Source organism: Mesocricetus auratus, unplaced genomic scaffold (assembly GCF_017639785.1).
Source record: "Mesocricetus auratus isolate SY011 unplaced genomic scaffold, BCM_Maur_2.0 Super-Scaffold_100691, whole genome shotgun sequence".
In the NCBI taxonomy this organism is placed as follows: domain Eukaryota; kingdom Metazoa; phylum Chordata; class Mammalia; order Rodentia; family Cricetidae; genus Mesocricetus; species Mesocricetus auratus.
The window spans coordinates 10,328,209-10,341,305 of NW_024429267.1; the positions used below are offsets into that span (position 1 = coordinate 10,328,209).

General features: G+C 38.0%; 1 protein-coding gene across 8 annotated transcripts in view; it reads right to left on the minus strand.

Annotated features, from left to right (window-relative positions):
- Rnf111 (ring finger protein 111) overlaps positions 1-13,097 on the minus strand; it is a 67,424-nt gene that overhangs the window by 26,745 nt on the left and 27,582 nt on the right. For all 8 annotated transcript variants that reach the window (XM_021230345.2, XM_021230342.2, XM_040739713.1 and 5 more), the window contains 3 exons: positions 6,242-6,368; positions 5,030-5,193; positions 3,809-4,003 (listed from right to left, as the gene is read on the minus strand). In XM_021230345.2, the coding sequence (XP_021086004.1) occupies positions 3,809-4,003; positions 5,030-5,193; positions 6,242-6,368 (486 nt within the window). The remainder of the gene's footprint in view (positions 1-3,808; positions 4,004-5,029; positions 5,194-6,241; positions 6,369-13,097) is intronic.

A 13,097-nucleotide genomic window follows, 5' to 3' on the forward strand; every position in this document is an offset into this window, starting at 1 on the left:
CAGTGGGGAAAAAAAACACCTGAAAACACAGTATCAACTCAATGACTATTTGCTGAACATATAAATACAGCAGATGGAAAGCATAATTCAAACAAATGCACAGGCTACAAAAGTGAGTTGTGTTGAGCATGGTAAGTCTGAAGGTGACTCCCAAATGGTCCAGGGGAGATGTCCAAGGATGGTTGGATATAAAGTTTAAAACAAGGAGAAGGGTGCAAAAACCACAAAATGAAAGTCAGCTTCCTGGTGATGGGTGAAAACAATGCAATTATAAAACAGTAAGGCCAAGGAAAGGCCTGGGAAGAAGAAAAGAAGATTGTCACCAGAAATATGGTGCATGTCTAGTCACTCTGAAAGAAGTCAGAAGCACATTAAAAAAAGAATGGGCCAGACAGTAGGTGAAAGCAGTTGTCACTGAGCTTGAAGACCTGTGTTTAATTCCTGGACCCCATACTGTGCAGAGAACTGGCTTCTCCAAGTTGCCACATGACCGCCACACTGCACTAGCTCACACAAACACACACACACAATATAAGAAAGCAAATATTTTAATAATAAAGGAAAAACAACCACATTAAATATGCATAGACAACCCAGGAGTAAATGAAACTGAAGATACCAAAGACAAAGAAAACACAATATTATGGCTAAAGACATATCACAGACTCAGGATTCTGAATAGACAGTGGGTTAGTAGTGGATCAGGCTTTGGAAAGAATTGCAGGTATAAACACACAAAGGCTTTTATAAAGGTTAACAACAGGTGCTGTCAAAGCATCTATGTGAGGATTTTAATTCTTTAATTTCCTTCGCACAGGGGATGAAAGCCCTGAGGAAAAGAAGAGAGTTTTAGAAAATGGTGGAGGGGAAAGAAAGAAAACCAACATGACACTGAGGTCAGTTACTACCAAAAGCCTACTTTGAGGTACTAAGCACTTGTGGAGACACAGCCTTCATGACACATGGTCATTACCTGCACCATATAGGACTTTGGATATAAGTGTAGTTAACTGACTTAAATGATTTAAGGTTGAAAATCTATATAAGACAGGGAAACATGCCAGGTGTTGGTATCCCAGCACTCGGGAGGCAGAGGACAGTCTCCAAAACAATACAGAGAAACCCTGTTTCAAAAAACGGAAAAAGAAAAAAAAAAAGGCAGGGAAACACGAGACAGGTAAAGTTGAACTGAAATTACTATCAGGTTTCTGTAAAACAGTTTGGCCTGGGACAAGAATGGCAAGTATAGTCTAACATCAAAAATGAACTTTCAGAGACTACAGTGACATTAATACCTAAGAAATAAAACATTTAGAAGATACTAAATAGACAATCATACATAATACATGAATAAAAGCTTTAGCCTATCAGCCGTAGTGAACACTTTTAATCCCAGAGTTTTGGAGGCAAAGGCAGGCAGATCTCTGTGAGTTCAAGGCCAGCCTGATTATAAAGTGAGTTCTAGGACAGCCAAGGCTGTTGAGAAATCCTGCCTTGAAAAACCTAAACAATTAAATAAGTAAATTGAAGCTTTAAGGTAATAATTAAATGTAGGTGGGAACATAACTACTAACAATACCAGGAGAGAAGTGAATGAAGAGTTGAAATCCTTACTACAAGTGTGCTAATGATCCCAATCAACATTATTTAACTTTTGCCCAGTGATAGAGGTGCATGCCTTTGATCCCAGTGCTCAGGAGGCAGAGGCAGGCGGATCTCTGTGAGTTCAAAGCCAGCCTGGTCTATAAAACATGTTCCAGGACAGTCAGAGCTCTGGCTGGCTTTCCAGAAGACCCTGGTACAGTTCTCAGCATCCATATGGTGGCTCACAACTGCCTATAACTCCAGTTCCAGGGAATCTAATACCCTCTTCTTGCCTCCATGGGTACCAGGCAAACACATGGTGATAGGCAAAGCACTCGTACACATTTTTTAAAACATCATTTCAATAAAAAAAAATAAAATAAAATCATATAAAATACCACCTGCCAAGAAAGAATATGCACTCAGCCAGGTGGTGGTGGCGCTCACCTCCCAGCACTCAGGAGGCAGAGGCAGGAAGATCTCTGTGAGTTCCAGGTTAGCCTGGTCTACAGAGTGAGTGCCAGGACAGACTCCAAAGCTACACAAAGAAACAAAAAAGAAAAATATATATACATACACTCAATAAATTAAAATCCATTTTGCTTCTGCCTACATTTCTTTTCAGAGAACATGGTATTTGAAAGACGATCTTGGGAAATCTCTCCATGGATAGTTTTTAATTCTATCTTTAGTTTTCCAGAAAAGAAAGTTTTATTGAATCCAGCCATTAAGTAATTTTTCAGTTTGCCCAATGAAAGTCACAGAGGTGTTATCAGAATTAAAAGCAAAATGCATTTTAGACCACAAAATGCTCCCATTAAAAATGGTGATATAGGTGGGTGGTGGTGGCATATGCCACTTGGGAGGCAGAGGTAGGCAGATCTCTGTGAATTCAAGACCAGTCTAGTCTCCAAGAGCTAGTTCCGGGACACGCTCCAAAACTACACAAGGAAACCCTATCTTGGGAAAAAAAAAAGAAGAAGAAGAAGAAGAAGAAGAAGAAGAGGAGGAGGAGGAAGAGGAACAAGAAGGAGAGAGGGAGGAGAGAGAGAGAGAGAGAGAGAGAGAGAGAGAGAGAGAGAGAGAGAGAGAGAGAGAGAGAGAGAGAGAGAGAGAGAGAGAGAGAGAGAACACATGGTGATATAGGACTGGAGATGGCTCAGAGGTTAAGAGCACTAGCTGCTCTTCCAGTCAATTCCCAGCAACCACGTGGCTGGATGGTTCTGTTTGCACCACTGTCCATGACAGACATTAAGATGCGTTAAGTTAGCCAGCAAGAAATAACACAAGAAATAATGTGACCAGAGCTGAAATACAAAATTCTTTAGGCTGGGTATGTATCTAAGTGATAGAAAACACACTCAGCACATATGAAGGCCTGGGTTCAAGTCAAATAAACAAACAGAAGAAAAGTTCTGACATTGGGTCTTTCTTATCTATGATGCCATTAAGAACAAGGGGCAACAAAAGTAGAATAAATGACATCACTGAAACCTTTAAAACTCCTATCCCCATCTTAATTAATTTCAAAATATGCATAGGATAACTGGTGGGCCATAGCGGAACTTCATAAGGAGCAGCCAGTGTTTTTCTCAGCAGCTGTACCTTTCTGCATTCTACCAGCATGTCATCAGAATTTCAATTTCTCTAACTATGACCAAATCTAGTAACTGCTTCTGTTTGTTGTATTTAAATTATGGACACTTGTGTAGGTGTGCCATAACCATGTATCTTAACATGGTTTTAATCTCATTTCATTTGTCAACAGTAATGCTGAACATGAGATTTATTGTTCACTGGCCTTTGGAAAGTGTTCAAACCCTGTGTCTATTTTTTAATTAGGTTGTTGTGTTTTTATTATTTTAGAGTTCTTTCTGTATTCTGGGCATTAGAACCCTTATCAGATAGGACTTACAAATAATATTTCTTAAATTCTATGAACTGTCTTTCACTTTCTTGACATTACTTTGATATACAAAAGCTTTTAACTGTTGATGAAATTCAACTTATCTACTTTCTGCTTTGCTGTCCATGAATTCACTATCAACCACCTGGTTTTCCTTAGTTGAGCTAAAATATTTTGGTCACATATAACACATATAATTCAAGTATTAAATCATAGTATAATTATAATACACAAAGATTTGCTCACAGGAAGTGCCTCACAGTATATGAATACATTCTCAGTAACACTGTGAAAGAGTACCCCAACATTCTTACGTACCGCCCACAGAAGAACCAGCCGCACTATTGCTTGTAAGAGTAGCTGCAGTCTCTGAAGCTGTGGAAGGCTGGCTACTGGCCACAGCTGAAGTAGCATCAGAGGCTTGCTCAGAGGTAGACGGATTTGAATTGCTAATGGAAGCGCTAGGAGTTTGTGATTCCATTCTAGCAGAAGTGGTTGGTACTACAGTAGGTTCTACAAAACACAAAACATCAATTTAGCATTTCACAGCAGACTAAAGATGGGTTTTATTTGAGTTCAAATTAGCAACTTATTTTTCCTCTTGGAGACAGTTTTCTTATTATCCATAGCTAGGCTGGTCTTAGAATTCATCTGTTATGGCCTGCATAGTGTTGCTTATAGGCATATTCTCCACACCTGGACAAGTTAAAAAAAAATGTCACTATGATAATGACTAAAATAAAGAAACAAGCATTAAAAACAAACTTCCTAGTAAGCATAACTAATGGTTAAGAATGATTTCGTGAAACTTCACTGCAACATTAAATTGAAATGTCAGTGAAAGATAAGAACTGTATTTAAAAACTGAAACATATTCTTATACAATCTAGTTAAACAGATGTTGAAGGTTTTCCAGTAGGACTAGGGGTGTACGTCAGTGGTAAAGTGTTTGCCTAGCAGGTTCGAGGCGCTAGGTTTGAGTCCTGAACCAAGAGAAAAAAAGTTTCCAGAACCTACTAAGTTTTCTGGTCTATTAATTACAAAGAAGAGTGAAAGCAAAGTCCAAGTTCTGCTGCTGGACCCCATGGTCAGACTATCAAACCACAAACGGTACTCTCTGACACAGCATAATCCCAAGACAGGCTGCCCAGCCAGAGCTTCTGATTTTACCACAGTATGGCAATGCTATTAACCACTTCCATGTCCTCACCAGGAAAACTAAGTCAGTAACAGATGTTTGTGCAAAGAACTATTAGGACAAAATGTGACCTTTTTTTTTTTTTTTTTTTTTTTTGGCTTGTTTGTTTTTTTCGAGACAGGGTTTCTCTGTATTGTTTTGGACACCTTTAATCCCAGCACTCAGGAGGCAGAGGTAGGTGGATCTCTGTGAGTTCAAGACTAGTCTGGTCTACAAGAGCTAGTTCCAGGACAGCCTCTACAAAGAAACCCTGTCTTGAAAAAAAAAAAAAAAAGAAAGAAAGAAAAGAAGATATTTTATTGAATTTTCTTCATAGCCCAACAGCTGTAACTCCAACTTACCATCTTCATCAACAGTGAGGTCCACAACTTCTGCTGCGTTCTGCCTCAGGGGCTGTATAACAGTAGAGATCCTACTGCGGTTTCGAGGCTCCTGTGGTCGACCTGTATGCGAACTTGAACCTTGGCTCCAATGAGATCTGGAGTGCCCAAGGGTTGATCGAGACCTTAAATCAAGTTAGTAAGTATAAATGAAGGATGATTTTTTTTTCAGTCACTCTAAAACTCTACAAGCTTTTCTGATAAAACACGTTAAGTTCTTCATGCAAGACTTTTCCCAAGAAGGATTAAAAACAATGACTAATGCAATGTCAGGTACTCAATAAACTGCTGAATGAAGATGTCATCAACCAGAGGACCAGGTATTCTAACATGAAAATTAATATTAATCTACAGACTAGTTTGGTGTATCAAATGAGCAACTCATTATAACTAATATCAATATTTATCATCATCTTAAGCACAGGGTAAGCAAAATATTAGTTTTTTATTTCAGACAAGGGGCCATGGTGTCAGAAGTAATTCTACAAAAGAGGTATGGCATATTCAGCTATCTATCTAAACAAATGAGATCTTTCTACTCACTTATTAGTTCAGAACTTAGCATGATCAAATGAAGAATGACATCATAAACATCCTAAACTCGACTCCCATAATATAACAACAATTTTCATGCATATCAATAAGGACAATCTTGACATAATCAAATAACAAGGGTTGTTTTTATAACAGTAAGTAAATTGAGAATTATACACAATATTTATATATTACTCATAGCAAAACTCCACAGTTCATGAATTCTGACATTACAAATTAAACCCCATTTTAAGAAATATTAAGTAGGCCAGGCATTAGTGATGCAGGCAGATCTGTGAGTTCTCTGATCTACAGAGCTAGTTCCAGGCCAGTTAGGGCTGTTACACAGACAAACCCATTCTTAAACACACACACACACAAAAGGGAGAAAAATTAAGTGAAACTGCTAGAGCAAGTGGGGTGATGATAAAAATAGTATATCCCCTAAGATTCTAGCTCTGCTGGTTTAAGACAGAATGTTTGCAACAGTTTACTTTCTTCTCTAAGTGAATCTAATGTGCCCTGGCTTTAAATAGTACAATTATAATCAAATTGAAAATCTGGAGGTAACAGGTAGCAAATACGTTAAAGTATCTACATTTATAAGTCCGAGTATACAACTAGGAAATAAAACCTCACCGATAGCTTTCTCCAACTGTAACAATCTCCACTTCACTGTCAGTTGAGGTAACATTAATTTCTTCATTGGCAGTGACCTGGGGAGTGAAGGAAGCTTCTATCACCACAACATCTTCATCAATACTTCCTGAAAACAAAAGGCAAACCCATTTAAAAGGCATGTGTAAGCTAACTACTAGGCAAAAGTTTTATTTTGATCTTGAAGACTATTAAATTATTATGAAAATAATGGAGTTATACAGTCTCTTTTTTGTTGTTGAAGAGTCAACAGATGAGACTAAGGTTAAGAGTCAAAAACTGTTGGGCTGGAGAGATGCCTCAGTGGTTAAGAGCACTGGCTGCTCTTCCAAAGGACCTGGGTTCAATTCCCAGCACCCACATGGCAGTTCACAACTGTTTGTAACTCCAGTTCCAGGGAATCTGACACCTTCATAAGACATACATACATACATACATACATACATACATACATACATACTTACATACTCAGGCAAAAGCTCAATGTACATTAAGTTAATCAATAAATATTTTTTAAAAAACTGTTACAACTTCAGAATGTTAAGTGGAGAGCACCTAGTAGCAGAAGGTACTTTGGGTAGGAAATGAGTACCAAGTGTTGAGTGTGTGTAAAGAGCATGAGCATTGGAACTGGAACCACACTGCAAGGGCTCTCTGTGTTTGATTGCCTTCTATGGTTTTGAAGGTCTCACTCAGGAAGCTTTGTCACTCAGGACAATGCACACAGCAGCAAGGAAGAATTCACAAGTAGAAAATGTTCATTTCTTACTTTCATGACTGTGAGAGAAACCTTGCTATCCACATAGCTTATAGTTTTTAGCCAACATCTGTACTAGCAGGGGATTAGCATTAAGGCAGAGGGGGTTTTATTGTGAAGGCTGAGAAAAGGAGTGTGGCTTTTTAAGAATCATAGTCACTTTGGGCAAGCTCATCTGCACTGGATAGGATCCAGCTGCTGTGGTCTCCTGCTCACCCTGCAATCAAAAGTCATCTCTCCCAACACCCCAGTTGTCACCATTCTACTGTGTTTAAGAACTTGACTGTGTCAGATGACTCACATAATTAAAATGACACGGTATTTTTTTTATATTTGTTTGTTTATTGTGCATGCAGTGTTCTGCATGCATGCATGTCAGCAGGTCAGAAGAGGGCACGAGATCTCATTATACATGATTGCGAGTCACTATGTGGTTGCTGGGAATAGAACTCAGAACCTCTGGAAGAGCAGCTCTTAACCTCTGAGCCATTTCTCCAGCCATTTCTCCAGCCCATGGCACAGTATTTTGACAGTGCATGTTTGGCTTATTTCATTTTACAAAATAGCCAACAGAAATCAAGAACTGCACTGAGATTTTTACCCAGTTATTCATGACAACATATTCACAACAGCCAACTATGAGAAACAATTCAAATGTCATCAACTGGATAAGATAAATGTGTATGAAAAAACTAAGAAGAGAAACTAATTGCTGGTTCATGAATAAACCTTGAAACTTTATGCTGAGTCAGACAGCACATAGGAAGGGCCCATATGGTTCGTTTATACAAAAAGCCCAAACAAGGTAAAACATATTCGACAAACAGATGAAAAATTGCATGATACTTAAAGGAAAAGCAGAAACAGAAAGTAAAAAAATAAGGAGGCAGGTAAGAGTCGATAGAAATGTTCTAAAATTGCACTGTGGTCATAGTTTAAGATTAAAAAAAAAGAACATCTGAATGAACTGACATATAATTTACAACCAAATAAAGTTTAAAGCTATTAAACATGAACAGCACTCCACCTAAGATACAAACTATAAGTCAATAAATGGAGGGAGCTACATTTTGGAATAGAAAAACCCAAAATCCCAAACTGAGTGGTGGTGGCACATGCCTTTAATCCCAGCATTTGGGAGGCAGAAGTAGGAGATCGCTGTGAGTTCGAGGCCAGCTTGGTCTAAAGAGCAAGTGCCAGGACAGGCTCCAAAGCTACACAGAGAAACTCCATCTCAAAAAAACAAAACAAAAAAAGAAAAAGAAAAAAATAACCCAAAATCCCATAATTTAATCAGTATACAACCCCCAGAAAAACATGATGATCACATGTGCCCCCACTATTATCCCCCAATTAAGCAAACTAATTATAAAGTGTATTTGGAAAAATAAGCAAAATATTGACAAAAATAGTAAAGATTCTATAATGAAAGTGTGTTCTTCTGCAGAAATACATGGACAAATGAAATAATAAAAATCTCAGAGGAGCTCAAGAGATGGCTCTGCAGGGAAAAGGCACTTTGCTACCTAGACTGCTGTTCTGACCCACATAATGGAAGGAGGGAACCAACTCCCACAAATTGTCCTGTGACATTGACACTTATAACCCACACACATACAATAAATAAATTTAAGTTAAAAAATCTGAATAGTAAATCTAAATGCACAGGGAATTTAACATATGGTAATGATGGCATCTCAAATCAATAGGGGGAAACATTAATGGGTGATTTGGGGACAGCTACATAAATTTAGATCCCCTGAATCTGTGTAAAATAAAAAGCTAGATGTGGCAGGACATGCCTGTAACTGTAGTACTGTAGGAACTATAGAGACAAGTAGATCCTTGGTGTTCAATGGCCAGCCAGCTTAACCAAATAATGAGCTGAAGTTTCAGTAAGAGATCAACTGTTTCAGTAAGAGAATAAATGAGTGAATGAATGCTTAAATATGAGAGGGACCAAACACGCACACACTCACGCAGGCTTAATTAAGTTGTAAGAACTGTAAACTCCAAAGTATTAGTGGTATAAAACAGTAAGTTTAAAAAATAAAGATGGGTTGGAGAGATGTCTCAGTGGTTAAGATAACTGGCTGCTCTTACAGAGAACCTGCATCAATTTCCAGCACCCACATGATGGCTCACAATAGTAACTCCTGAGGGATTCAATGCTCCTTTCTGGCCTCTGCAGACACTACATTACACACACAGTGCATAACATATATGCAAGCAAAACATACAAATAGCAGAATAAATGAAATGAGAATTCTCTAAAATAAATTAAAATAAACAAAAACAACAAGTAAATCAGTGGGTCACGTAGGGCTCATTGAAAAATCACAGAAAACAATAAAATGAGTCCAAGTTTATTAGATTATCTTAATATAAGCTCATAAAACAACATCCAATACTAAGTTCAACTAGTTTATTTTAGGTGAATTGACAAAAATAGTGAATAATGTAAAATTGCTGTCTCTTAGAGCTTAAAAGCACTATGAAATACTCAAATTTCTAACGGGTACTACAACAAACCCATAAATGCTAATGCATACTGCTACACCCAAGTATAAAACCACACTGCTACTGATAGATAAAAGTAGTTAAAAACCGACAGTCTAACCCCATCCTGACTAAAATACACTTGACTTGGTTACTAGGCCTGGATTCAAAGTCAAGTTTTTACCACTCTAAGGCATTTGCCAGTCACTAAATATGAAATGCTTTTAATAATGGCAGTACTTACATATGTCTAGGGAAAAAGAAAGTTATTTCTAAAGAATGCAAGAAACTCAATTCTTTGAAAGAGTAGAATTAAAAAAAAAAAGAACAAAGCCCATCAATACTTCAGTTTCTTCTGAATTATAACCCATTCAAAAATGATTCTCCAAATGTACAGCTATAATCAGAAGAGCACAGGGAGGATTAAATAAGAGGCACACACACACATGAAACTCTCAGAACTGCACTGGGGCATCTTCCACTATTGAGAGCAGAGGAACTGGACACAAATTCCTTGGGCATTCTGGCACAGCAGCTGGTAACATTTTAGTATATATACACTATGACACACTTTCAGATGTTATTCAGATATATTTATACAGGCATACAAGTTTATATAGGAAATATTCAAGCAGAGGAACTGCATAACTGTTGAATAAGTAACTGTGCATGCTAATACATAAAGTCCTTCATTATCTCTTCATATTTTCATATTTTCTGTTGCAAGGAAACTACTCACAGTTATTCTGAGCAATAAGAAGGAACGCTCTAAAAAGGATTTATCTTGTGTTTTTTTTTTTAGTGCTTTTATAGTTCTGTATCCTGTGCATTAAACTGTTATTTTACAGGAAGGGTTGTTTTGCCTGCATATGTGTGCAGTGTGTGTGTAGTACCTGCAGAGGCTAGGAGAGGGTGCCAAATCCCATAGAACTAGAGTTATATGCAAAATGAACCATGTGGGTGCAGGGGAATTGAATCTGGATCCTCTATAAAAGCAATCAATGCTCTTACCCACTGAACTATCTCTCTGAGCCTTAAGTCATTGTTTCACTTCTGTTTGGAAAACCAAACAACAAAAACAAAAACTAGTTTAAAATAAAGTATTTCTCTAAAAACCAAAAAACATCAGGGTTCATTTTAACTTTCAGGATTTATGCTTCCCCCAATAAATATTTGACGCTTCACATGCTTGCTTGCTTTTCTTTCTTTATATTGTATGAGTAGTCTATTTACATGTATGCAAGTATGTGACTGATGTCCAAGGAAGCCAGAAGAGGGCATTGAATCCCCTGAAACTATAATTACATATGGCTATGTGTCTCTCTATAGGTGTTTGGAATTGAATCCAGGTCCTCACAAGAGCAGCCTGTGCTCTTAACTTCTGAACCCTGTCTCTCAGCCCCTAATGCTATTTTATTATTATTATTATTATTATTATTATTATTATTATTATTATTATTATTATTATTTAAAAAAGCAATGTATTGGGGCTGGAGAGATGGCTCAGAGGTTAAGAGCACTGATTGCTCTTCCAGAGGTTCTGAGTTCAATTCCCAGCAACCACATAGTGGCTCACAACCATCTACAATTCAATCTGGTGCCCTCTTCTGGCATGTAGGCAGAACACTGTATATGTAATAAATAAATAAATCTTTAAAAAAAAAAAAGCAATGTATTTGAGGTAATTGAATACTACCAAACAGACAGTACATAGTGCATCAATAGTTACAGTGAGTATTAGCAAGGAAGAAGAGCTGAGCTCACTTGCAAGCTCCCCAAATACACACTGGAGCTCGCCTTCATTTCCTAAGGCAAATTCAACTATTAAGTCACACCAAACATACTACCTCATGATTTCAAGCAGACCCTGGGCTCTGCTACTCCTTCTCCCAATGTCGGAGTCTTTACATTCTGACCACATGAGAGACATGTGACCAAATGTAAAACAACCCTGAGTGCTTCCCTCTTTTCTGAGACATGAAGGAATAGCCATCAAGCAACTCTCCAGCATCACGTGAGCTCAGTGAACACTTCTCAAAACAACATTCAAATAGACTGTAAAAAAAAAAAACGAAACATGAGTAAGAATAAATGCTGACTTCAGAAGAAGAAAGAAGAAAACGGAGGGGAAATGTCAGGTTCAACAGTGAACTTGAACCTTGGCAGGATGAACATCATACAAAAAGGGAAAGTTTGCCGGTGGCGCATGCCTTCAATCTCAGCACTCGGGAGGCAGAGGCAGGCAGATCTCTGTGAGTTCCAGGCTAGCCTGGTCTACAGAGCAAGTTCCAGGACAGGCTCCAAAACAATACAGAGAAACCCTGTCTCAAAAAACCAAAAAAAAAAAAAAAAAAAAAAAAAAGAAGAAAAAAAAAAAAGGTAAAGTTCTGTCACAACACTTGAAACTCTTCCTAGACCCCTGCAAGGCTCTCACAAGACTGAGGGACAGCTCAGGGACTATGCAAGTAGAGGCAAGCTAGAGCCCTGGCACCATATTTAAAAAATAAAACCAAAAAACAGCCCTCAAAGACGAAACAATGGACTTGCTGAACTAGAAAAGCCCACAGGGCATCAAGCCTACACAAAGAACTCAACTGAGTAAAGCTGGGAGCAGGAGAGGTGCTCTTTCCCATGGAAAAGCACATCAATTGGTTGCCCACTGTCAAATGGCCAGTTCTGGAAATGGCCATACAAGTAACATTATACAAACTGAATGTCATATTTAGGAATATATATGATGCAATAATAAAAGAGGCCATGAATTTGAAAGACAGCAGGAAGAATATATGGGAGGGTTTAGAGGGAAGAAAGGAAAGGTAGACATGTATTAATCTAAGTAAGAAACACGGTCATTTAAAAAAAAAAATCCTCCAGCAAAGGCAGGAGGATTTGCCAAGGTCAGCCTAGCTGAATCACAAGCTCCAGATCCCAGCAAGAGCCTGTCTCAAAAGATAAAGGCACAAGACTCCCCAGAAACACCACTCAAGGTTGACCTGACCTCTCCACATACATTTTCACCTCCTGAAAAACCTCTCTGGTTCCTCTAATTCCTTAATTTCAAGAAATTAACCTTAGTTCCAATCTTTGCCCAGATTTACCAATTCAAATGTCAGTTTAACAGCTTTTTAAATTATAACTGTAAAAAACAATACAATATCAGAATTGTTTGCATGCAAAAGTACACACCACATACTTTATCTCCAGGGTGGCATGTGCATATTTATTCGACTTCAACCTGATTTTTCTATGCATGTGTTTGATGGAAAGGAGGTAAAGTTGAGTGAGAGAACACATGACACACAGGGAAATGATCACACACTCTACTAAGCACTATCAGGTTTAAAGTGATCACTATCACTTCAGGTACATGCTTGCTTAGAACATGTTAAGGACCTGGGTTCAAATATGCAAATGTTAACATGGTAAACCCAATATGCAAAAACTAAATAACAAAACCACTCACTCAAACATTTCATCTTATTTTTATTTTGTTCTTTGAGTCGGGCTCTTACTGCATAGCCCAGGCTGTCCTGGAACTCCCAGAGATACACCTACCTCTGCTCCCAAGCACTGGGATTAAAG